General features: G+C 41.7%; 1 protein-coding gene across 1 annotated transcript in view; it reads right to left on the bottom strand.

The window, feature by feature from the left end:
* The window catches only part of IL27RA (interleukin 27 receptor subunit alpha), a 77,304-nt gene that overhangs the window by 17,083 nt on the left and 37,105 nt on the right, over positions 1-23,116 (bottom strand). The window contains exons 6-12 of the mRNA XM_089652648.1: positions 22,675-22,828; positions 19,919-19,986; positions 16,779-16,971; positions 16,509-16,697; positions 10,432-10,533; positions 6,606-6,770; positions 1,893-2,018 (exon numbers count right to left, since the gene is read on the bottom strand). Of these exons, the coding sequence (XP_089508774.1) occupies positions 1,893-2,018; positions 6,606-6,770; positions 10,432-10,533; positions 16,509-16,697; positions 16,779-16,971; positions 19,919-19,986; positions 22,675-22,828 (997 nt within the window). The remainder of the gene's footprint in view (positions 1-1,892; positions 2,019-6,605; positions 6,771-10,431; positions 10,534-16,508; positions 16,698-16,778; positions 16,972-19,918; positions 19,987-22,674; positions 22,829-23,116) is intronic.

Raw genomic sequence — 23,116 nt, 5'->3', positions numbered from 1 at the left:
GAGAGAGCCTGTACAACTATGCAAGAAAGGACGCATCACTTCCTGGTTTCCATGCCTAGGCAAATGATGTCATACATCCCAAAAGTCTTCAGAAGGGATGGAGGGGCTTTCTCAGCTAAGCACACTCTCCTACCTGCATGCCTGAGATAAGGGCAGATAGCCTCCAGATTCCAGGAAGTAAATTCATCTGCCCTTACTTCACGTGTTACTAAACCCAGGACCCTGTATTCACTATATGTGGTCTCCCCAGGACCCTGCATTCACTATATCTGCTCTCCCAGGACCCTGCATTCACTATATCCGGTCTCCCCAGGACCCTGCATTCACTATATCCGGTCTCCCAGGACCCTGCATTCACTATATCCGGTCTCCCCAGACCCTGCATTCACTATATCTGGTCTCCCCGGACCCTGCATTCACTATGTCTGGTCTCCCCAGGACCCTGCATTCACTATATCTGGTCTCCCCGGACCCTGCATTCACTATATCTGGTCTCCCCGGACCCTGCATTCACTATATCCGGTCTCCCCAGACCCTGCATTCACTATATGTGGTCTCCCCGGACCCTGCATTCACTATATCCGGTCTCCCAGGACCCTGCATTCACTATATGTGGTCTCTCCGGACCCTGCATTCACTATATCTGCTCTCCCAGGACCCTGCATTCACTATATCTGCTCTCCCCGGACCCTGCATTCATTATATCTGCTCTCCCAGGACCCTGCATTCACTATATCTGCTCTCCCATGACCCTGCATTCACTATATCCGGTCTCCCCAGGACCCTGCATTCACTATATCTGCTCTCCCCAGGACCCTGCATTCACTATATCTGCTCTCCCCGGACCCTGCATTCACTATATCTGGTCTCCCCGGACCCTGCATTCACTATATCCGGTCTCCCCAGGACTCTGCATACACTATATCTGGTCTCCCAGGACCCTGCATTCACTATATCTGGTCTCCCTGGACCCTGCATTCACTATATCTGGTCTCCCCGGACCCTGCATTCACTATATCTGGTCTCCCTGGACCCTGCATTCACTATATGTGGTCTCCCCGGACCCTGCATTCACTATATCTGGTCTCCCGGGACCCTGCATTTACTATATCTGGTCTCCCACAGTACACAAAACATGGAAATGCAATTATTTTAGTAAATATAAACTGCTAAATATCTTTTCTCATCAGCAGTTAGAGCAGTCTTGTGACTTCAGCAGAGTACTGGTTAAAGCTTGTAGGAGAAGTTTTCTTTCTGCTCTAGGAGGATGCAAAACCCCTGACCTCTGGACAGTGCTGATTGACCCTGTGCTGATCACATGCACTCTCCCAAGAAAAAAAAACCCTCTATAGCAATACACACCAAACTGAGCATGTGCATGTGACTACAGATTCAGTCTGTATCAGGTGGTCATTTCAACAAGAGGAGGGGCAGAAAAGAGAGGATCAAACAGCCTATGCAGAGGATTAACCCCTTAGGTTCCACAGTGAGTATAACAAGCATGCTTTACTGCATATACAGACTGATTGTACTGTTGTGGGTTTAGTAACACTTTAGGAACTATAGTTCTTGATTTTGTGCTCAACAATCTTGGAATTTCTTGTGTCCTCGCCCACCTTGGGTTTTCCCACTCGTGTTGGTGCCTTCAGAATTAAAAATTTATTAAAAACCCAGCAGATAAAGTGGGACTTCCTAGTAATGGCTGCAGTAGGTGTGCAGATTACCCCAAAAACCAACATCTCCCAGAGTGGTTTTACCAGTTATGAATAACCCTTCAAAAAACACTAGTAGAATAGTCCATTAGAAAAGCCTAAAAAAGTCTAAAAAAAAGGTAAACAAATACAGTATAGGAAACAGAACCATTAACTAATTCTTCATTCTTAGATACATACGTGGTTTAGTCTTAAATATCTGGCATGCACTTGGCGCTCCTTCCCCAGCTGCTGTAGATGCCTTTATAAAGATGAAGTACACTATATGTGGCGACAGTCCTGAGAGGGTGAAAGTCCTGCCATATACTGAACAAAATATATATATGTTAAAATCATATGTATTTCAGTCATAACACAGATCCGAAAAGCATATATGAAGAGCAGGTTCAAAAGACAAAAAAATGACATAAAAGAAAAGAAAATATTCTACCTAACATACAGCACAGAACTGAAGATATATCTACCATAAAGCACAAAGAATCAGAAGCCATAAAAACCCATATACAAAAGGAGGGGACAGTCATGGGCACGTGAGTTGGTCCCAGCATGTTGACAGCATTGACGGGGGAATCTCCACTGCTGAGTATTGTTGCAGTCACTTTTCTGTTCCACTGATAATTATCCACACGGCTCAGATGATTTTGTTTTTTTACCAAGCTTGAAGGTGCTTGTAGGGCTACCCACAGCTGGAATTTTGCACAAATTCTATCTCTGCTTGGAAATTGTAAGAAGGAACAGTAATGGGCACTTCTGTAATGCTCAACCTATCTCTAGGTAGACAGTGTGAGAGAAGGCAGTGCTGAGAACCTTCATCATGCGGACTCATTTAAAAATATTTAAAATTCACACGGTGTCAGACCACCAGCCAGAACAAGGTGACGTCACAGAAATCTCCGCCCTTTCCGCTAGGGCGGAGCTTTCTGTGACGTCACCTTGTTCTGGCCGCTGGTCTGACAGCACGGACATTTTAAATGTTTACACTGCCTTTATGCACCTTATCTATGTAAGTGCAATACTTTAATACATTTTTTGCTGGTTTATCGGGTCGCACTATGAAGTTTTCTTGTTCTGTTTTAAACCTTTCCTTGCATGATGTGGAGAGCTGTCTGTTGTGATGGATTCGTTCAAGTGAACCTGCAGTTGTCCATTCATCTTCATTCATCTCCTTCATACAGCTAACTAGGGTGTCAGTGTGGGATCTGAACACCATCTGCTCATTTGATCTCTTGATTGGAGATCAAAGTGTCTGGTAAGAGGCTGATTTTTTTATTTTGTGTCAAGCATTTGTGGACACCTATGCACTTTCTGATGGACGATTTCTTTAGCACACAGCACCGTGTTATTGGATTTGGGGACTTTTAATTATTTAATATATGAACTTATATAATTTCAATAAATTTCTGCACATTTTTTATGTAGCAGTATTTATTTGATTTATTATTGTTTATGATTTTTTAGTACAATACATTCATTTTTATATGATTGCTTAGACAACCTTGCCTTATGTCTTGCTTCTTTTGCCCCTTGAACTATTCTTCCTGTTTGCCAGATTGTTGTGCTCTCTCTAGCCAATATCTCGCTCTTGTCACTCATACTGCTGTCTGTATCTTCACTACCACTGGTTACAGTGGTGTATTTAGGTTTTGGGCTGCCCTAGGCAACAAAAAAATTGGTGCCCCCCCAGCAGAGAGAGCCTGACACTGACCAAAAACACCCCTGCTTCCCACCCGTGAGAGCCTTCCACTACCACTGCCCCCCCCCCCCCCCATACACAAGCCACCATCCCCCATGGCGAGAAAGAGACACTCACCTTAACAGCTCCGGACATCCCCTGGAACAAGAGTTGGGCTGTGCATACAGCATCATAAAACCCACAGCCTTTTTCGGGACCCACCAGGTCCCCATGCCGTATGTCCCTTCTTCCGTCCCTTCTTCTAAGGGGCAGTGCTGCCCCCTCTGAGAAATGCCGCCCTAGGCAAATGCCTTGTTTGCCTTGCGGTAAATACACCCCTGACTGGTTACCAACCTTTGGCTTGTTCCTCGACTATGCTTCTGCTTGATCTCAACCTGCAACCATTTTTTACTGACCGTTGACTTGTTTACTGACTAAAATTCTGCTTGATCCTTACCTGCTATATCTGCTACTGGACCCCAGCGTGGTCATCCCCTGGGGGGGTGATCCTGAGGGAAAAACACATCTCCACTATCAGGAGCTCTGGTGAACACTGGTTAGTATCCAGACCCCGCACCTCAGGGCAGCCTGATCTGCCAGGGTGAACTGCTGAAGCTACTGGTCTCAGAGCCTGACCCCTGACGGTGACAGTATTATATACTATGATCATGGTGAATTAGGTGATGCTAATATATTTTTAAGTGACACCATACAATCAAGCTTAAACAGACATTCCAATCCTGCACACTAAAAACTACATCTATTTATTGAAAATTAAAAACGACTATAAAATACTTTTTTCAAAATCTGTTCTTTTGGGTCCTATGCATATTTCGCAACGCAGCTCTTTTGTTCAAGTGTACCGCTGTACTCAGACTGAAACATCCATGAGCCATTGCCGGTGATCCATCTGCACTTGCATCTGTCCAATCTTTTGTGCTGGTTCCTCCCACAAGGTTATCAATTGTACTTTTACATGCCAATGGGGTAAAAAAGCCCATTGACAAACTATTTGGAGGAACCGAAATGAATGATGTTATCACAGGTTGCAGGAAAGAAAATTGCTAGCTTGCCCCATCAACACAATCTGTCAGGGACATGTTAGCCATGGCATAGCTGAGGTTTGTAGCTGCACGCAAATGCGCAGGCACGGGGCTTCAGGTGCTGGCATACGCACATGGAAATGTGTATTGGACAATTATGGCACCCACTGGCCTATATAGGTGCTGTCTGATCTGCAGCCCCACGCATTCCTGTGCCTGATCCTGTGACTGATACCTGTGTTGACCCCGGCTTGCTTCTTGGACTCCGCTTCTGCCTTCTGTATCTGGCTGATCTGCTCCCACCATTACTGACCTTGGCTTGTGATCCGACCATTCTTCTGCCTGCCGTTCATGCCTGATCCGCTTATCTGTTACCGACCCGGCTTGTCTGACCCTGCATACAGTCTGCTACCAGCCTGCTCCACTGCCTGCCTGCTCTGCTGCCAGTCTGCTCTACCAGCAGCCAGTCCAGATGCGATGTCTGCCTGCTACCAGCCTGCTCTACCACCAGCCAGTCCAGATGTGCCGTCTGCCTGCTATCAGCCTGCTCTACCACCAGCCAGTCCAGATGTGCCGTCTGCCTGCTATCAGCCTGCTCTACCACCAGCCAGTCCAGATGTGACGTCTGCCTGCTACCAGCCTGCACTACCACCAGCCAGTCCAGATGTGATGTTTGCCTGCTACCAGCCTGCTCTGCCACCAGCAAGTCCAGATGTGACGTCTGCCTGCTACCAGCCTGCTCTACCACCAGCCAGTCCAGATGTGATGTTTGCCTGCTACCAGCCTGCTCTGCCACCAGCCAGTCCAGATGTGACGTCTGCCTGCTACCAGCCTGCTCTACCACCAGCCTGTCCAGATGTGACGTCTGCCTGCTACCAGCCTGCTTTACGACCAGCCAGTCCAGATGTGACGTCTGCCTGCTACCAGCCTGCTCTACCACCAGCCAGTCCAGATGTGACGTCTGCCTGCTACCAGCCTGCTTTACCACCAGCCAGTCCAGATGTGACGTCTGCCTGCTACCAGCCTGCTCTACCACCAGCCAGTCCAGATGTGACGTCTGCCTGCTACCAGCCTGCTCTACCACCAGCCAGTCCAGATGTGACGTCTGCCTGCTACCAGCCTGCTTTGCTGCCTGCCGATCCAGCCATCCCATGTACCAGCAATTCCCACACAGACTACAGGACTGACCAGGCACTCATACCTCGCCGTGCTCTTGTGGTTGCTGTCCCACCTTCAGTGGCCCTCGAGCCGGAGCCCCACGAGAGGCCTTCCTCTGCCGTCAGGCTCACAAGTAAGGTACGTGACACAATCAGTGTTGATGGGGGAATCCCTCCTGCAGCACAATTGTGTTCTGTCAGCGGGGAGCTAAAAGGAGCCTTCCCCACAGGCAGAATACAATGATCACTGCTGGCTGCTATAGCTGACAGCAGTGATTGAGCAGAGAAACCTGAAAGAATGAATTGACTTCAGGACATCCAGCCTGCCCATAGATCACAATTCATCCGGTTCCTGCTGAATTTTGATCCGTCTATGGCCAGCTTTAGGAACAAGTGTGCAGTAAAATCACATTCAGTAACCCATTTTAGGAGTGCACCAATGAGGCTGGCTACCCTCCTAAAGAACTTGGAGAATTGGAGCAGGGATGAATTAAATTATTTCCAGATATGCCTAAGTATGCTGTTACAAGTGACACAGATCACTAAACTGATGGTATGGAATGTGTTTTAATTGGGTTTATGTCACTTTAACATAAAAAGGACCAATTAGTAATATTTAGGGGTGATTATATGAGCTATATTTAGCTAGTATTAGAATGGAAGCAATCAGCATTTGTGTAGCATCCTATCACTGATTAGACAGCATAAGAAGGGGCAATAATGGGCATTTCTATAGTGCTGATCTTTTCTCTAAATAGACAGTGTGAGATGGAGCAGTAATGGGCACCTATGTAGTCCTGATCCTACTTCTCGTTCTACAGTGTCAAAAAGGACATTAATGGGCACCCATATGGGGCTGATCCTACTACTAGTTTTAGTGTCAGAGAGAGCAGTAATGGGCACCCGTGTAGTTCTGATCCTACCTTTGGTTACACAGTATTAAAAGGAACAGTAATGGGTACCTCTACAGTGCTGATATCCGCTATGTTTAGACATATTGAGAAGGAATAACAATGAGTACCTGTGTGCTGTGAACATGAGCTGTCATGTGAACTTGTTCTGTTTACATAGATGGTGTAATGTTTCAGGTTTCCTCTTAAATGATGTCTTGGTATCTCATCCCATGAAATGAAGACTTCCGATGAAGAAATTTTGTGAATGGAAAAAGAGGGACCTGCCAAAGGAACTGACAAAGGAACAAAAAAGAGATATATGCTTTAAAGAGATGTAAGCCCAACATTCATATTCTTGACATGCGCCTGCTGTACCACATACTTGTATGAAAACGTATCTGGTTCTCTTTGTATTGCTTCCTTTGTGTGAAACCACTGGTGTTCCTGTCAGTCACTCTGCTTTCCTAATAAAAACTGACCACACTAAGTAGGAGAACACACCATGGGCAGTTCTCTAGCAGTGCTGGGAACTCAGCCTGCTCTCCTCCAATGATCAGACTTGTCCTGACACTCACCACCACCATGCATATATATATGTCAGTTCTCATGATATCCCAACCACGGCACCACCTGCCTGGAGTTTGCATGTTCTCCCTGTGCCTGTGTGGGTTTTCCTCCCACACTCAAAAGACATGCTGGTAGGTGAATTGGCTCCTGTCTAAATTGTCCCTATTATGTGTATGTATGAATGTGAGTTAGGGACCTTAGATTGTACGCCCCTTGAGGGTTAGGGACTGATGTGAATGTACAATATGTATGTAAAGAGCTGCGTAAGTACCTATAATAAATAAATAAATGTGTGGCTCAGTCAGGTCTATGGGAGGGCCCTTGACAGTCAATTGTATCAGCCTGTGTTGATCCCAAAAATAAGTATCTGCCAGCTCTCCTTATCTCCATCCCCTCTGCAATCCTTTAAACCAGTGGTTCTCAACCTGTGGGTCGCGACCCCTTTGGGGGTCGAACAAAGACCATCAGAAAACACATATTTCTGATGTGTAAAGACCTTAGATTGTACGCCCCTTGAGGGTTAGGGACTGATGTGAATGTACAATATATGTAAAGCGCTGTGTAAATTGACAGCACTATATAAGTACCTGAAATAAATAAATAAATATTCTCTATTTGATTATTATGATTTTGTTTCATAGTATTTCTTGACTTTTCCTCCTGAAGAGGTGGATTAGTCCTATGAAACATGTAGAGCAGCCTTTCTCAACCAGGGTGCCCAGGCACCCTGGGGTGCCTTGAGGTTTCTTCAGAGGTGCCTTGTACAAATAGTCTAAAAATTGTCCAAAACTTGTATACAAGCCAGCGGGTGGAACAAGCCTCCCTTTTAGTTACACAAAGTCACAGGTTTTCATTGTGCACCATTACGACCTTCTAGCCGCCAGCATCCTGACAACCAATGACATCATCAGTTGATAAGGAGGATGTCAGTTGCCTGCAGAGAATCCTAGTTTGACCCTCCCCTGCCCCTCTCCATCAGTGCCGGGGTCACATTAGCTCAGCGATGGATAAAAACTGAGGGAGAAGAGAAACATTGGAATACTAGTCAGTACCAGTGTGCAAAAGTGTATTTGCTTTGGAAGAATAAATCACCTCTTGTGTTGGGTGTCCTACATGTGGGAATGTTGCTGCGTTATATAAAACTATTAGAATAGTTTTTCACATTTTAGAATGGGGTGCCTCAAGACTGTCCATAATTTTAACCACTTGCCCTCCTGAGGATTTACCCCCCTTAATGACCAGGCCTCTTTTTGCTACTCGGCACTGCACTAATTCAACTGATAATTGCGCGGTCATGCAATGCTGCACCCAAACGAAATTTACGTCCTTTTTTTCACACAAATAGAGCTTTCTTTCAGTGGTATTTGATCATCTGTGCGCTTTTTATTTTTCATGCTATAAACAAAAAAAGGCCAAAAATTTTGAGGAAAAACGATATTTTTTACTTTCAGCTATAACAAATATATAGTAAACTCAAAGTTGGTTATAAATTTAGGCCAAAATGTATTCTGCTCCATGTTTTTGGTAAAAAAAATCCCAATAAGTGTATATTGATTGCTTTGTGTGGAAGTTATAGCGTCTACAAACTATGGTATAAATACTGCAATTTACGCCATTTGTTTGCTATACAGCGCTGAGCTAGTTTAACGGACAATTGCGCGGTCATGCAATACGGTACATAAATTAAATTTACATCCTTTTTTTTCCCACAAATTGAGCTTTCTTTTGGTGGTATTTGACTGCCTGTGCGGTTTTTATTTTTTGCGCTATAAAAAAAAAAGGCTGACAATTTTGAGGAAAAAAAACAATATTTTGGACTTTTTGCTATAAAACATGTCTAGTAAAAAACAATTTAAAAATCAAATTTAGTCATAAATTTCTGCCAAAATGCATTCAGCGACATGTCTTTGCTACAAAAAACCACAATACGTGTAAATTAATTGGTTTACGTGAAAGTTATAGCGTTTACAAATGGCGGGAAAGATACTGGGATTTTTAGTTTTTTTTTATACTAATAATGGCGGCGATCAGCGACTTATGGCGGGACTGTGGCGGACATTCTGACACTGGGGGGGTACTGACTTGGGGTCACTGACATCCCCAGTGATACAGTGATCAGTGCAAAAAAAAAACTACTGACACTGTACTAATGGCACTGGGGAGGAAGGGGTTAAGTTTATTATTCAGGGAAGGGTTATCTGTGTGAGGGGAGTGTTTTACTAGGGGGCGGGGTGTGTACTGCAGGGAACACCGATGATCAGGAGAGAGAAACTCTTCTGTCCCGATCAGCGTGTCAGGAGCTGTCAAGGAACTGACAGAAAGCACAGCTATTGCAGCTGTGCTCTCTGTCAGCGATTGCCACCGATCGCCGGGACATAGCCGGTAACGACCGGCTGTGACCCGGCGACTGACATCCGCGGCTGTGATCGGCGGGACAGGTAGGGCGGCATGTGGTTAAAGGGTGCCTTGACTGAAAAAAGGTTGAGAAACACTGATGTAGAGGAGTCAACATCATCCTCCACAATTATATCTTCCTCGGGGGGTGGAGCTACAATAATTATGACTAATGCAATTTGTTAGCTCATGCAGTTGAATTCATGTGGTTTTAAAATGAATCCTTGTACATGTTTGATATAAAAAAAAGTAAATTTTTTTGTACCAATAAAAATGTATATTATTTTTATTAAGTTGTTGTCAATGGGTGCTGAGATAGTCCATTCAATCCTTTTTTTTGGTGTTTTTACCTTCAGCTTTCTTATAGTCATTTTGGATGATGGCACCCCCTTTCTTTGTAGTTGCTAATAACAATGGAGGCCCATTACATAGTTTTTTATGAATGAGACAGTACTAAAGCCACAGGATCGGCATAACAGCCAAGTAAATTGCATTCACAGAAGCAGAAGTCAGCGATCACAGCCTGTATCTCTCATGACAGATTTCCTTTAAGATTCAGTGCTGAGAATCTTGCATAAGCCCAGATGTTCTCGCTCTTGATCTGTCCTACCTCCTGCTCTCTGCTCTGCTGTGATAATGACAGCGAAGGAGACTGGGGGATAGAAGCAGCTCCTAAATGGTGCAACCGAGGGTCCGGATGGGACAGTAGCTCGGTCTGGATCCTGACCACGGTCCACCATTTAGTGATGCCTGCTATGTAATATATAACCTACACATGTAGGTTTTTTTGCCTTCCTCTGGATCAACTGTGGGTATAGGATTATAACTTTTTTTTTTCTATGGTTGAACTGGATGGACTTTTGTCTTTTTTCAGTCAGACTAACTATGTAACTATGTAACATGCGTGATGCCAAAAGCACTCAGGGAGGTGGGCAAGTTTCCTAAAGTTTATGCCTATAATGTACGCCAAATAATCTCTCTCCCTTTGCTTACCTTCCTCTCGGGCATAGGCTTCTGTAGAAAAGACCTTGGCAGAGCAGTTGTTATACAGGGCATGGATGGAAATGTGGTAGAGGACACCTGGTGAGAATTTACCTGTAGAGTGAAATAAATGATTTTACTGACAATACATGAAAGGAAATGATGAGCGCGTATCACAGAAATCAGATGTGGGACATAAAGCCTCTGTAAGGACACAACTTGTCATGATGTGCCTGGTGGATGCCCTCATAAGGTGGAGTCTGCGGGTGTTTGGTGTCCTTTAGTTTAATCCATTCAGAATCAGTTATTTACAAATGATTGATCTACATGAAGATTTACCTAGAGATCTGTGATCTGATCTGCTGAGAATCTTCCAATTCTGGAATCCAGGCAATCATGAGACAAGAACTGTATTGTCCATGTCTGCATGTATGTGTGCCAAGCCAGTCGATTACCAGTCAATTATTCAATCAATAAGCTCCTATATTATAACCCTTCACACAAAATCACAACTTTCTCCCTAGAAAGTATACAATCTGATAAATCCTTTTGTGATACACATAAATCCCCCCAAAAACTATTAATATACTCAATGTAACTTCAACTAAATTGTGTTTACATAAATCCACACTCAATTCTGTCTTTAAAAAGCAAAATAAACCCAAAACCCCAAAAAATCTAAATTATAATAAAATTATATATAAAAAAAAATTGTGTTCAATAAACCCAAAGTGTCCAAGTTCCAAAGAAAATTTTTTTCTTTCAATCCAGTAAAGCAGAAATTGGTTTTAAGACTCCATGATCACCTCAAAGAAAGAAAAATAGAAAAAAGAAAATTCATAGTGAATTACCCTTTGAAAATATATATATATATATACACTTCACTCTGTGCACAACACAAAAACACACCAAAAATTATTTTGTGCAAAATACATCAAATATATATCACAATCCAAATAAATAAATAGATAAATAAATAAATAAATAAAACCCAAATCGTGAAAAACGTGATCACTCCAATCACAAGTGAAAAGTGATACTAGGTACTAGTACCCTCTAAACTCCAGCCAAAAGTGATGCTAGGTACTATTACCCTCTTCCAGTATTTTCAAGCATGAGCTGACATAGGAAATCCGTATCTCTCAATCCTTCATTTTCAGAGGTATTCCTCCCAATTCCTCATAAAAGCATAAAAAGGCTCTTAGGCAGAATCCATAAAAATGGAAAAATTTTAATAGTAACTCACATATAAAACAGGGATATCCAGCTTCACATATTCCTCTTTCAAGTTTCAGGTTGAAAATCACATGTTTCCAACCAACAAAATGGCCGCAGCGACACTTCCGGTTAGCGTGCGTGCGTGATGACGGGATGAAGTCCGGAAGTGACGAAACGCGTTAGGGAAGTGACGTCATCACGCACACACGCTAACCGGAAGTGTCGCTGCGGCCATTTTGTTGGTTGGAATCCATTTTTATGGATTCTGCCTAAGAGCCTTTTTATGCTTTTATGAGGAATTGGGAGGAATACCTCTGAAAATGAAGGATTGAGAGATACGGATTTCCTATGTCAGCTCATGCTTGAAAATACTGGAAGAGGGTAATAGTACCTAGCATCACTTTTGGCTGGAGTTTAGAGGGTACTAGTACCTAGTATCACTTTTCACTTGTGATTGGAGTGATCACGTTTTTCACGATTTGGGTTTTATTGATTTATTTATCTATTTATTTATTTGGATTGTGATATATATTTGATGTATTTTGCACAAAATAATTTTTGGTGTGTTTTTGTGTTGTGCACAGAGTGAAGTGTATATATATATATATTTTCAAAGGGTAATACACTATGAATTTTCTTTTTTCTATTTTTCTTTCTTTGAGGTGATCATGGAGTCTTAGAACCAATTTCTGCTTTACTGGATTGAAAGAAAAAAATTTTCTTTGGAACTTGGACACTTTGGGTTTATTGAACACAATTTTTTTTTATATATAATTTTCTATATATATTTTTTATATATATATTTTATTATAATTTAGATTTTTTTGGGTTTTTGGGTTTATTTTGCTTTTTAAAGACAGAATTGAGTGTGGATTTATGTAAACACAATTTAGTTGAAGTTACATTGAGTATATTAATAGTTTTTGGGGGGATTTATGTGTATCACAAAAGGATTTACCAGTCAATTATTGTTCGTTTGAATGCTTTCTTGTCCTTTTCTGCTGTGTCTAGACCTGGGTGTGTTAGGGCTCCAAATGAGTCGATGCAAAACAGCTACCTTTAAAATGATTTTGAATGACCCCGGGATAATCACAAAGGTTTTTTACAAGGCCAAGTGAAGGGAAAGAGAAGTGATGGGAAAGAATAGGAAAGAAAGGGAACAGAAGGAAAAAAGAAGTGAATGGTATGAGAAAAGGGAATGGAAGGGAAAAACAAATGGAAATGAAGGGAAGGGAGAGGACAGGAAAAGAAGTGAAATGAAAGAAAATGGTCCGGAAAGAAGAATGGAAAGAAATGAAGAGGTAGGAAAAGGAAAAGGGAAAGGGGGAAGGAAGGGAAATGGAAAGGAAAATGAAAGTAAACTAGTTTTTGGCTCCTTCTGTAATTAAGAGAACAGAATTTTTTGTTCTGGCCTGCCCTGGGTTTCACAGGCTGGGAGTCTGATTGCTTCCCCCTGTCTCGAGAAATAGCTTCCAGAGCTTAGGGTTCAAGATTCAAATAGCCAGCCTGAGTATTTATCATGCTCCAGCTAATGCTTGGAGAGAAGTGTCCATGAAGTTGCTGGACTGGTGATAAATAGGCTGAGGAACTAGAGAGCTGGGTTCTCTCTTCACAGGAGGGTCCCAGAACCTGAGGGTCTGTTGCGCTTATACAGCCCTAGAGGCCTCAGCGGGGTCAGGGCACTGGGTGCCAGCCAGGGGCGGACTGGTAACTCATGGGGCCCCCGGGCAATAGGGGATCATGGGGCCCCTGTGTCCTTGCCCAAACTCAAAAAAGCCTATAAAAAAGGTACCATCGGCATTTCATGGGGCCACCTAGTGCCCTTGGGCAGTGCCCGAGTTTCCAAATGGTCGCGATTTTCTGTAAAATGCAATATGGTAACCTGGAGGTGTTCTATACATAGAATGTGTTCAGAACACCCCCAAGAAACATAATATCCTGTGTGTGTGATTGGCCCACTAATTTTCCTAGATGTCTGCACTAAGATACATGTCAAATTTCAGGCATCCCCTACAACAAAAATGTAATTTTTAACAAGATATTCTCAATAGGAAATCATGTCTAAATGGATGCAGACCCCACAATTTTCCTCATTAGAACCCTGCAGATACAGCAGCTGATTGATAATTATAAAACCATTTCTGTCAGATTCACTTTCCACATGGGCACAGACAAACAAACAGCTCTTTCGTCAGAAAAACAAAAGGTAGAAATCTGCAACAAAGTTTGTTAAAATCCCTGCAATGTACATAAATCACCCAGAGCGGAAAGGTTTTTTTCTTAACAAAGGTGGATTTACTCTATAAAGTTTCTTCAAGCAATAAGAAAGAAAGGAAAGAAAAGAAAAGAGCAGAAAAGAACAGAAAAGGGCAAAGGCAAGTGTTAGTGCAGTGGCCAGACAGAAAGAAAGAAAAAGAAAGAAAGAAAAGAAAAGAAAAGAAAAAAGAAAAGAAATGAAGAAAGAAAGAAAGAAAAGAAAGAAAGAAAGAAAGAAAGAAAGAAAGAAAGAAAGAAAGAAAGAAAGAAAGAAAGAAAGGAAAGAAAGAAAGAAGGGAAGAAAGAAGGAAAGAAAGAAGGGAAGAAAGAAGGGAAGAAAGAAGGGAAGAAAGAAGGGAAGAAAGAAGAGAAGAAGGGAAGAAAGAAGGGAAGAAAGAAGGGAAGAAGGAAAGAAAGAAGGAAAGAAAGAAGGAAAGAAAGAAGGGAAGAAAGAAGGGAAGAAAGAAGGGAAGAAGGAAAGAAAGAAGGAAAGAAAGAAGGAAAGAAAGAAGGGAAGAAAGAAGGGAAGAAAGAAGGGAAGAAGGGAAGAAAGAAGGGAAGAAAGAAGGGAAGAAGGAAAGAAAGAAGGGAAAAAAGAAGGGAAGAAAGAAAAGAAGGGAAGAAGGAAAGAAGGAAAGAAAGAAAGAAGGAAAGAAAGAAAGAAAAAAAGAAAGAAAGAAGGGAAGAAGGAAAGAAAGAAGGGAAGAAAGAAGGGAAGAAGGAAAGAAAGAAGGGAAGAAGGAAAGAAAGAAGGGAAGAAGGAAAGAAAGAAGGGAAGAAAGAAGGGAAGAAGGAAAGAAAGAAGGGAAGAAAGAAGGGAAGAAAGAAGGGAAGAAGGAAAGAAAGAAGGGAAGAAAGAAGGGAAGAAAGAAGGGAAGAAAGAAGGGAAGAAGGAAAGAAAGAAGGGAAGAAAGAAGGGAAGAAGGAAAGAAAGAAGGGAAGAAAGAAGGGAAGAAAGAAGGGAAGAAGGGAAGAAAGAAGGGAAGAAGGAAAGAAAGAAGGGAAAAAAGAAGGGAAGAAAGAAAAGAAGGGAAGAAGGAAAGAAGGAAAGAAAGAAAGAAGGAAAGAAGGAAAGAAAGAAAGAAAGAAAGAAAGAAAGAAAGAAAGAAAGAAGGGAAGAAAGAAGGGAAGAAAGAAGGGAAGAAGGGAAGAAAGAAGGGAAGAAAGAAGGGAAGAAGGGAAGAAAGAAGGGAAGAAGGAAAGAAAGAAGGGAGAAAAGAAGGGAAGAAGGAAAGAAGGAAAGAAAGAAAGAAGGAAAGAAAGAAAGAAAGAAAGAAAGAAAGAAAGAAAGAAAGAAAGAAGGGAAGAAGGAAACAAAGAAGAGAAGAGAGAGGAAAGAAAGAAGGAAAGAAAGAAAGAGAAAGAAAGAAAGAAAGAAAGAAAGAAAGAAGGGAAGAAAGAAAAGAAGGGAAGAAGGAAAGAAAGAAAGAAAGAAAGTAAGAAAGAAAGAAGGGAAGAAGGAAACAAAGAAGTAAAAAAAGAAGGGAAGAAAAAGGGAAGAAAGAGGAAAGAAAGAAGGAAAGAAAGAAGGAAATGAAGGAAGAAAGAAAGAAAGACGGAAAGAAGGAAAGAAAGAAAGTAAGAAGGAAAGAAAGAAAGAAAGTAAGAAAGAAAGAAAGAAAGAAGGGAAGAATGAAAGAAAGAAGGGAAGAAGGAAACAAAGAAGTAAAAAAAGAAGGGACGAAAAAAGGAAGAAAGAGGAAAGAAAGAAGGAAAGAAAGAAAGAAGGAAAGAAAGAAAAGAAGGGAAGAAAGAAAGAAGGGAAGAAGGAAAAGAAGGGAAGAAGGAAAGAAAGAAGGGAAGAAGGAAAGAAAGAAGTAAAAAAAGAAGGGAAGAAAAATGGAAGAAAGAGGAAAGGAAGTAGGAAAGAAAGAATGGAAGAAAGAAGGAAAGGAAGAAGGGAAGAAAGAAGAAAAGAAAGAAGGAAAGAAAGAAGAAAAGAAAGAAGGAGAGAAAGAAGAAAAGAAAGAAGGAGAGAAAGAAGAAAAGAAAGAAGGAAGACAGAAGGAAGGGAAGAAGGAAGGGAAGAAAGAAGGAGAGAAAGAAGAAAAGAAAGAAAGAAAGAAAGAAAGAAAGAAAGAAGGGAAGAAGGAAAAGAAGGGAAGAAGGAAAGAAAGAAGTAAAAAAAGAAGGGAAGAAAAATGGAAGAAAGAGGAAAGGAAGAAGGAAAGAAAGAATGGAAGAAAGAAGGAAAGGAAGAAGGGAAGAAAGAAGAAAAGAAAGAAGGAAAGAAAGAAAGAAGGAGAGAAAGAAGAAAAGAAAGAAGGAAGGGAAGAAAGAAGGAGAGAAAGAAGAAGAGAAAGAAGAAGAGAAAGAAAGAAAGAAAGAAAGAAAGAAAGAAAGAAAGAAAGAAAGAAAGAAAGAAAGAAAGAAAGAAAGAAAGAGGAAAAGAAAAAAGGAAAGGAAAGAAAAGGAAAATAAAAAGAGAAAGGGGGGGATGAAAAAGGCTAGGGAAGGTGGGAAGGAAGGTTGAAATCTCTTGAGTCTGACTGAACAACTACATTATCTGAACAGCAGCTAAAGAATTTGGACATGGAAATTTTGGGCAAAGGCCAGTGTTTGTGCAGTGGCCACACCATGGATGGAAGAACATCAAGCTTCGTCTTGCCCTTTACCTGGAAGCACTAATGTCTGATTTGCTATCTCACTTCTGGTCCAGTCTATCTCTGAGCTGTTGTCCTTTCTCCATTCCACCACATAATTTACAGGAAATCCATTATTCATGGACTCTTTCCACCAGACTGCGATACGTCCTGAGGGGTCTTCCCAGGCTTTACCATTAATATCACCCATGTCTGCAGCAACTGTAAATATACAGCAATGTAGTTAGGCTGGATAGAAATAAGATGTTAAATATTCTTTTCAATGGGACATTCACAGGTTACCTGAACACGGGGGGACAACACAGTGGTGGGGTCCATGTCCCCTGGAGTTCCTGGCACTGACACACACGGGAGTAGACTGAGCAGGCAATGTTTTGTTACAAAATGGCTCCTCAATGGTTTGACGTGTGTTGTTATCATTGTAGGTCATACTGTAACTGAGGATTTTACCTCTGGCAGAGTGACGGCTCAAAGGCTGCAAAAACACAGAATACACAGCTATCAATATAAATGATATTGCAGTTCACCTATAAACTGGAACACAGGGCAGAAAACAAAATCCATCAGAGGAATGCTGCTGCGGAAAATACTGCATCCATAGCAAAGCCAGAAAACCCACTAGTCCTACAGCTTCTGTTGCAGCCGGATTTAGCAAGCCTTTCATAGGGCTTCTGGATGACATTGCAGTCTAGCAAAGTGATCCCTGTAATCTCCCCCTCAAATACCCTTGTAAATGCATACAGCTCAGAGAAAGGGAATTATGAAATCAGAGAGCACACTAGGATTTAAAGTCATTGCAAGAATGAGGATATGTCAGCCAGATAAACAAGAAGCATCCTAAGACTGATTTCGGGGTGTTGTTAACTTAACATACACACCCGCAGTGGTTCGCATGAACAAGGTGCAATTCTGATGCAGTGCGGAATTCGTACAGAAACCGCTGCAAATTCCGCACACTGCATCAGTTTGAACCCGGGCTAAATGAAGAATGCTCATGTTTGACTGGATTGTCCAGCCTTTGATTTCTTTACCTTTTTTAAGGTCAAATAGATAGAAACATGAGCAATACAGACTGAACACATGATGAAAAGGATATATCTTTACTGAAAACAACCCATCAAGGCAACTAATCCATAAATATACAGTTGCAAGAAAAAGTATGTGAACCCCTTGGGAGTACGTGGAGTTTTGCATGAATTGGGCATAAAATGTGCTCTGAACGTCATCTAAGTCACAACAATAGAACACAGTCTGTTGAACATAATACTACACAAACATTAGATGTTGCCATGGTTTAATTGCACATAACATGTAAACATTCACAGTGCAGGGAAAAAGTATGTGAGGCCCTAGCTTATTGACTTCTCCCAGAGCTAATGGGAGCCAGGAGTGAGCCAACCTTGACTCCAATCAGTGTGATGATATTGGATGTGTTGCTGACAGCTGTCCTGCCCTTAAAAAACACACACCTGTTTTGGGTTTACTGGTTTCAAGAAGCACTGTCTGATGTGAACCACGCCTCGCAGAAAAGAGCTCTCAGAAGACCTACGATCAAGAATTGTTGACTTGCATGAAGCTGGAAAGGGTTACAAAAGTATCTCCAAAAGCCTTGATGTTCATGTGTCCACGGTAAGACAGACTGTCTACAAATGGAGAAAGTTTAGCACTGTTGCTACTCTCCCTAGGCGTGGTCATCCTGTAAAAATGACTGCAAGAGCACAGCGCAGAATGCTGCATGAGGTAAAGAAGAATCCCAGAGTGTCAGCTAAAGACCTACAGAAATCTCTGGCACATGCTAACATTTTTGTTGACACATCTACAATAAGGAACACATTAAACAAGAATGGAGTACATGGGAGGACACCACGGAGGAAGCCATTGCTGTCCAAAAAGAATTTTAGAGCACATTTGAAGTTTGCAAAAGAGCACCTGGATGTTCCACAGCACTACTGGCAAAATATACTGTGGACAGATGAAACCAAGATTGAGTTGTTTGGGAAGAACACACAACACTATGTGTGGAGAAAAAAAGGCACAGCACACCAACATCAAAACCTCATCCCACTGTAAAACATGGCGGAGGGAGCATCATGGTTTGGGGCTGCTTTGCTGCCTCAGGGCCTGGACGGATTGTTGTCATTGATGGGAAAATGAATTCCAGAGTTTATCAAGACATTTTGCAGGAAAACGTACGACCATCTGTCCGCCAACTGAAGCTCTGCAGAGGATGGGTGATGCAACAGGACAATGACCCAAAGCATACAAGTAATTCAACAAAACAATGGCTGCAACAGCACAGAATATGCCTTCTGGAGTGGCCCAGTCAGTCCTGACCTCAACCCGATTGAAATGCTGTGGCATGACCTTAAGAGAGCGATTCACACCAGACATCCCAAGAATATTGCTACACTGAAACAGTTTTGTGAAGAGGAGTGGTCCAAAATTACTCCAGATTGTTGTGCAGGTCTGATCTGCAACTACAGGAAACGTTTGGTTGAGGTTATTGCTGCCAAAGGAGGGTCAACCAGTTATTAAGTCCAAAGATTCACATACTTTTTCCTCCCTGCACTGTGAATGTTTACATGTTATGTGCAATTAAACCATGGCAACATCTAATGTTTGTGTAGTATTATGTTCAGCAGACTGTGTTCTTCTATTGTGACTTAGATGACGTTCAGAGCACATTTTATGCCCAATTCATTCAAAACTCCACGTAATCCCAAGGGGTTCACATACTTTTTCTTGCAACTGTAGGAGACTGAAATATAGTTCAATCTAAACCTTTCCTGTAAAAGTCAATCATAGCCCCACCACTTCCCATCCATCAAGCCTCTTTGTTGGCCCTTTAATAACATGGCCAGCATTATTGGACTATAGAAATATGTGGAAGGGGACACGGGCAATTTCAATTTCATAGGGAAAGCTAAGCTATGGATATGATTTCATATACCTGGATCTACTGATCAGCTGAACATAAAAGTATTTCTGTTTATGAAATGTTCCATCATATGCCCAGTTTGAATTGCCCAGGTATGTTTTACCAGAAGCAGATCTACCTATATACAATTCTGATGGAACAAGACTCTATTACTGGAACTGTAAAGTATCGTAAGATCAGCCAAGCTGTAATTGTTGGTTTTATGACATGAGATGTTCTACACCTCTTGCCCATTATTATTTCTGCTCATTCCTAAGGCTGGCCATACATGATACAATTTTCTTGAGAATTTTGGTTTAGATTTACCAAAAACCATATAACACTTTCAATTGTATCCAATTAGGCCGGCCCTCGCACTACATAGTTGAAGGTAAATCTAAAGGAAATTGAGCAGAAATTAGACAGAAAATTGTATAGTGTATGGCCAGCCTAAGTCTACCTCTGGTTCTTGTGCTAGACCTAGAAACTTCCCAAGCAGTCATACCTTCCATATCACATGCAGAGAGTTTTCCCCGTCAAAACACCTCCAAACATCCGGTGCCCCAACAGGAACTATACGGGAACAAAAAGTGTCCAGGAAAAAAGAATGAGAAACTATACATTATAAATCAATACAATAAAAGAAAAAGATCTAAAATATCTGATCCTTCTAGTAAAACTATAAGACGTCCATGCAGAAAACAACCCATACAGATTAACAAAAAATGCCTGTACTCATTGGTGTATTTAGATTTTGTGCTGCCCTAGGCAACACAAAAATCGTCTGCCCCCACGGACTTTGACCAACACCAACCCCCCCTTCCCCCTCCCGTGGGGAGAGAGCCTGATATTGACCAACAACATGCCTGCCCGCCACCTGGGAGAGCCTTCCACTACCCCGTCCCCCGGCGATAGAGAGAAATACACTCCTCTTCATCTCCGGACATCCCCGGGAACGAGAGTCAGGCTCTACATACACCATCAAGCAGCCCGCAGCCTCTCTTGGATCCCACCTGGTTCCCATGGAACACGTGTCCCTTCTTTCATCAATTCTTCTGAGGGGAGGTGTTGCCCCCCCGAAAAATGCCACCCTAGACAAGTGCCTTGTTTGCCTTGTGGTAAATACACCCCTGCCTGTACTATATGTACAAAAAAATGCCACAGTGAATAGGTGGATCACCCCTATGTAGTGACTTTCTGTCTCTCAATTTGTAGAGATGTTACATAGTTACATAGTTAGTCTGGCTGAAAAAAGACAAAAATCCATCCAGTTCAACCATAGAAAAAAAAAAAAGTTATAATCCTATACCCACAGTTAATCCAGAGGAAGGCAAAAAAACCCAGCAAAGCACGATCCAATTTGCACCTGCTGGGAAAAAAATTCCTTCCTGATCCCCCGAGAGGCAATCGGATATTCCCTGGATCAGCTTTACCTAGAAATGTTATATCCAGTTATATTCTGTGTATCTAAGAAAGAATACAGGACTTTTTTGAAGCAATCCACTGAGCTGGCCAGAACCAACTCTTGAGGGAGTCTATTCCACATTTTCACAGCTCTTACTGTGAAGAAACCTTTCCATGTTTGGAGATTAAATTTCTTTTCCTCCAGACGTAAAGAGTGCCCCCTTGTCCTCTGTGATGACCTCAGGGTGCATAACTAAGATGTGGGTTATAACCAAATAAAACAATAGCATAAAAAAAACAACCATAAGGAAAGGCTGTGATAAACCCAAGCAGAGTAGTTCAAGGTACAAACATTTCTTTATTATAAATCTCACAATAAGGTGAAACCTTGCAAGGTGAAAAAACACACACCACAAATATTAAAAGAATCAACAATCCGCATTGCGATATCAAATGGCTACTATAGTGTACCAATTATCAGGAATATACTCTAATCAATAGAAAGTAATCATAACCCTGTAAAGGAATCACAAAGTAATTCAATAATTGGCTTAATGATGAGCAAAAATGAAATGATCAATATCATGGAAAGTAACCATGTTAGATGAAAAAATTGGTAGGCATCTGAATGATATGAGTTCCTATCATCATGTGAGTAGGGATTACTGAGGATGATATATATAATGCAGAGGAACAAAAATCAGTCAGTCCCGTATCCATATATATACATCATAAAGCTCAAAAATGATGTCGTAAAACAATCATTATTGAGTCATCAAGGACTTCAGGAAAATACATACTTGGGTTTATCTGAAACTGTTACTTCACAGCATTTCCTTGTGGTTGTTCTTTATGCTGTACTATATGTACCCCTGAATGCACCGTGATGCGCGAAAATTACTTTCTACATTCTAATTTGTCAGTACAAACAAAAGAAATCTAATGTATTTGCAATTTTGTTGGCAATCTATTTTTTTTTATACAATTCTATAAAAATGCATTGTATACAGAGAGGAACAGAAGTATTTGAACACCCGGCGATTTTGCAAGTTCTCCCACTTAGAAATCATGGAGGGGTCTGAAATTCACATTGTAGGTGCATTCCCACTCTGAGAGACAGAATTTAAAAAAATTTTCAGGAAATCACATTGTATGATTTTTAAAGAATGTATTTGTCTTGCACTGCTGAACATACGTATTTGAATACCAGTGTTAATATTTGGTACAGAAGCTCTTCGGTCTTGCCCATGGTAGTAGTTGGCGTCTGACTGACTGTGGGGTGGACAGGTGTCTTTAAAGAGCTCAGACAGGTGCTACTAAGTTAGATTAATGAGTGGAGTAGAGGTGGACTTTTTAAAGGCACAGTAACAGGTCTTTGAGAGCCAGAATTCTTGCTGTTTCTTAGGTGTTCAAATACTTATGTTCAGCAGTGCAAGGCAAATAAATTCTTTAAAAATCATACAATGTGATTTCCTGAATTTTTTTTTTTAATTCTGTCTCAGAGTGGGAATGCACCTACAATGTGAATTTCAGACCCCTCCATGATTTCTAAGTGGAAGAACTTGCAAAATCGCAGGGTGTTCAAATACTTCTGTTCCTCACTGTATGCTCCCAAAACACCAATTAATGAGCTTGGTGTGTCTAACAATGGCATCACCTTTCAAAGTACAAAAACACAGATTCCAAATTAAACCTCAGTGACTGCATATCCAATGCAATACATTGTGTAGAAAATACACGCCGATGAGTCGGAAAACTGCAGTGAGAGAATGCCCCCTGGTACATGAAATATTTTGTAAAAATGCACAGGCTTGGATCTGCTAGGATGGTCTTTAGTGGTCAACCCAACTTCTTTACCTTCTTCTGGAGTGGTGAACACATAACTTTCACTCCACAGACCTATGGTTTTCAGTTGATCGTCTGGAATGTATCGGATCTGAAATTCATAGTCTGTGCCCGGCTCAGGGTCCGCCATCTGATAGGAACTGTCTTCCAGGTCATTAATGTCCACCTAAGCATTGTTAGGAGAGATGGTTTGAAATCAGAACAATACTCTTCATATTGTACCAATATACATTAAAACCTCATAAGAAGGGGCCCTGCTATGTGAACACTCTATATTCACTATATTACCAAAGGTTTGCGGCCATCAGACCATCACATCTACGTACAGTATAGAAGAGCCTACTGGACATCCCATTCCACAATCATGGCCATTAGTATGGAGCTGGTCCCAACATTACCACCTAACAGCCTCCACATTTATGGGAAGAAACAGTCAGACCAATCCAGCGCACTA

The sequence above is a fragment of the Staurois parvus genome, unplaced genomic scaffold (genome assembly GCF_062004578.1).
Source record: "Staurois parvus isolate SC_StPar_1 unplaced genomic scaffold, SC_StPar_1.0 ptg000689l, whole genome shotgun sequence".
Classification (NCBI taxonomy): domain Eukaryota; kingdom Metazoa; phylum Chordata; class Amphibia; order Anura; family Ranidae; genus Staurois; species Staurois parvus.
Note: the sequence above shows the minus strand (reverse complement) of the source record. Positions and strands in the feature narration are given on the sequence as shown.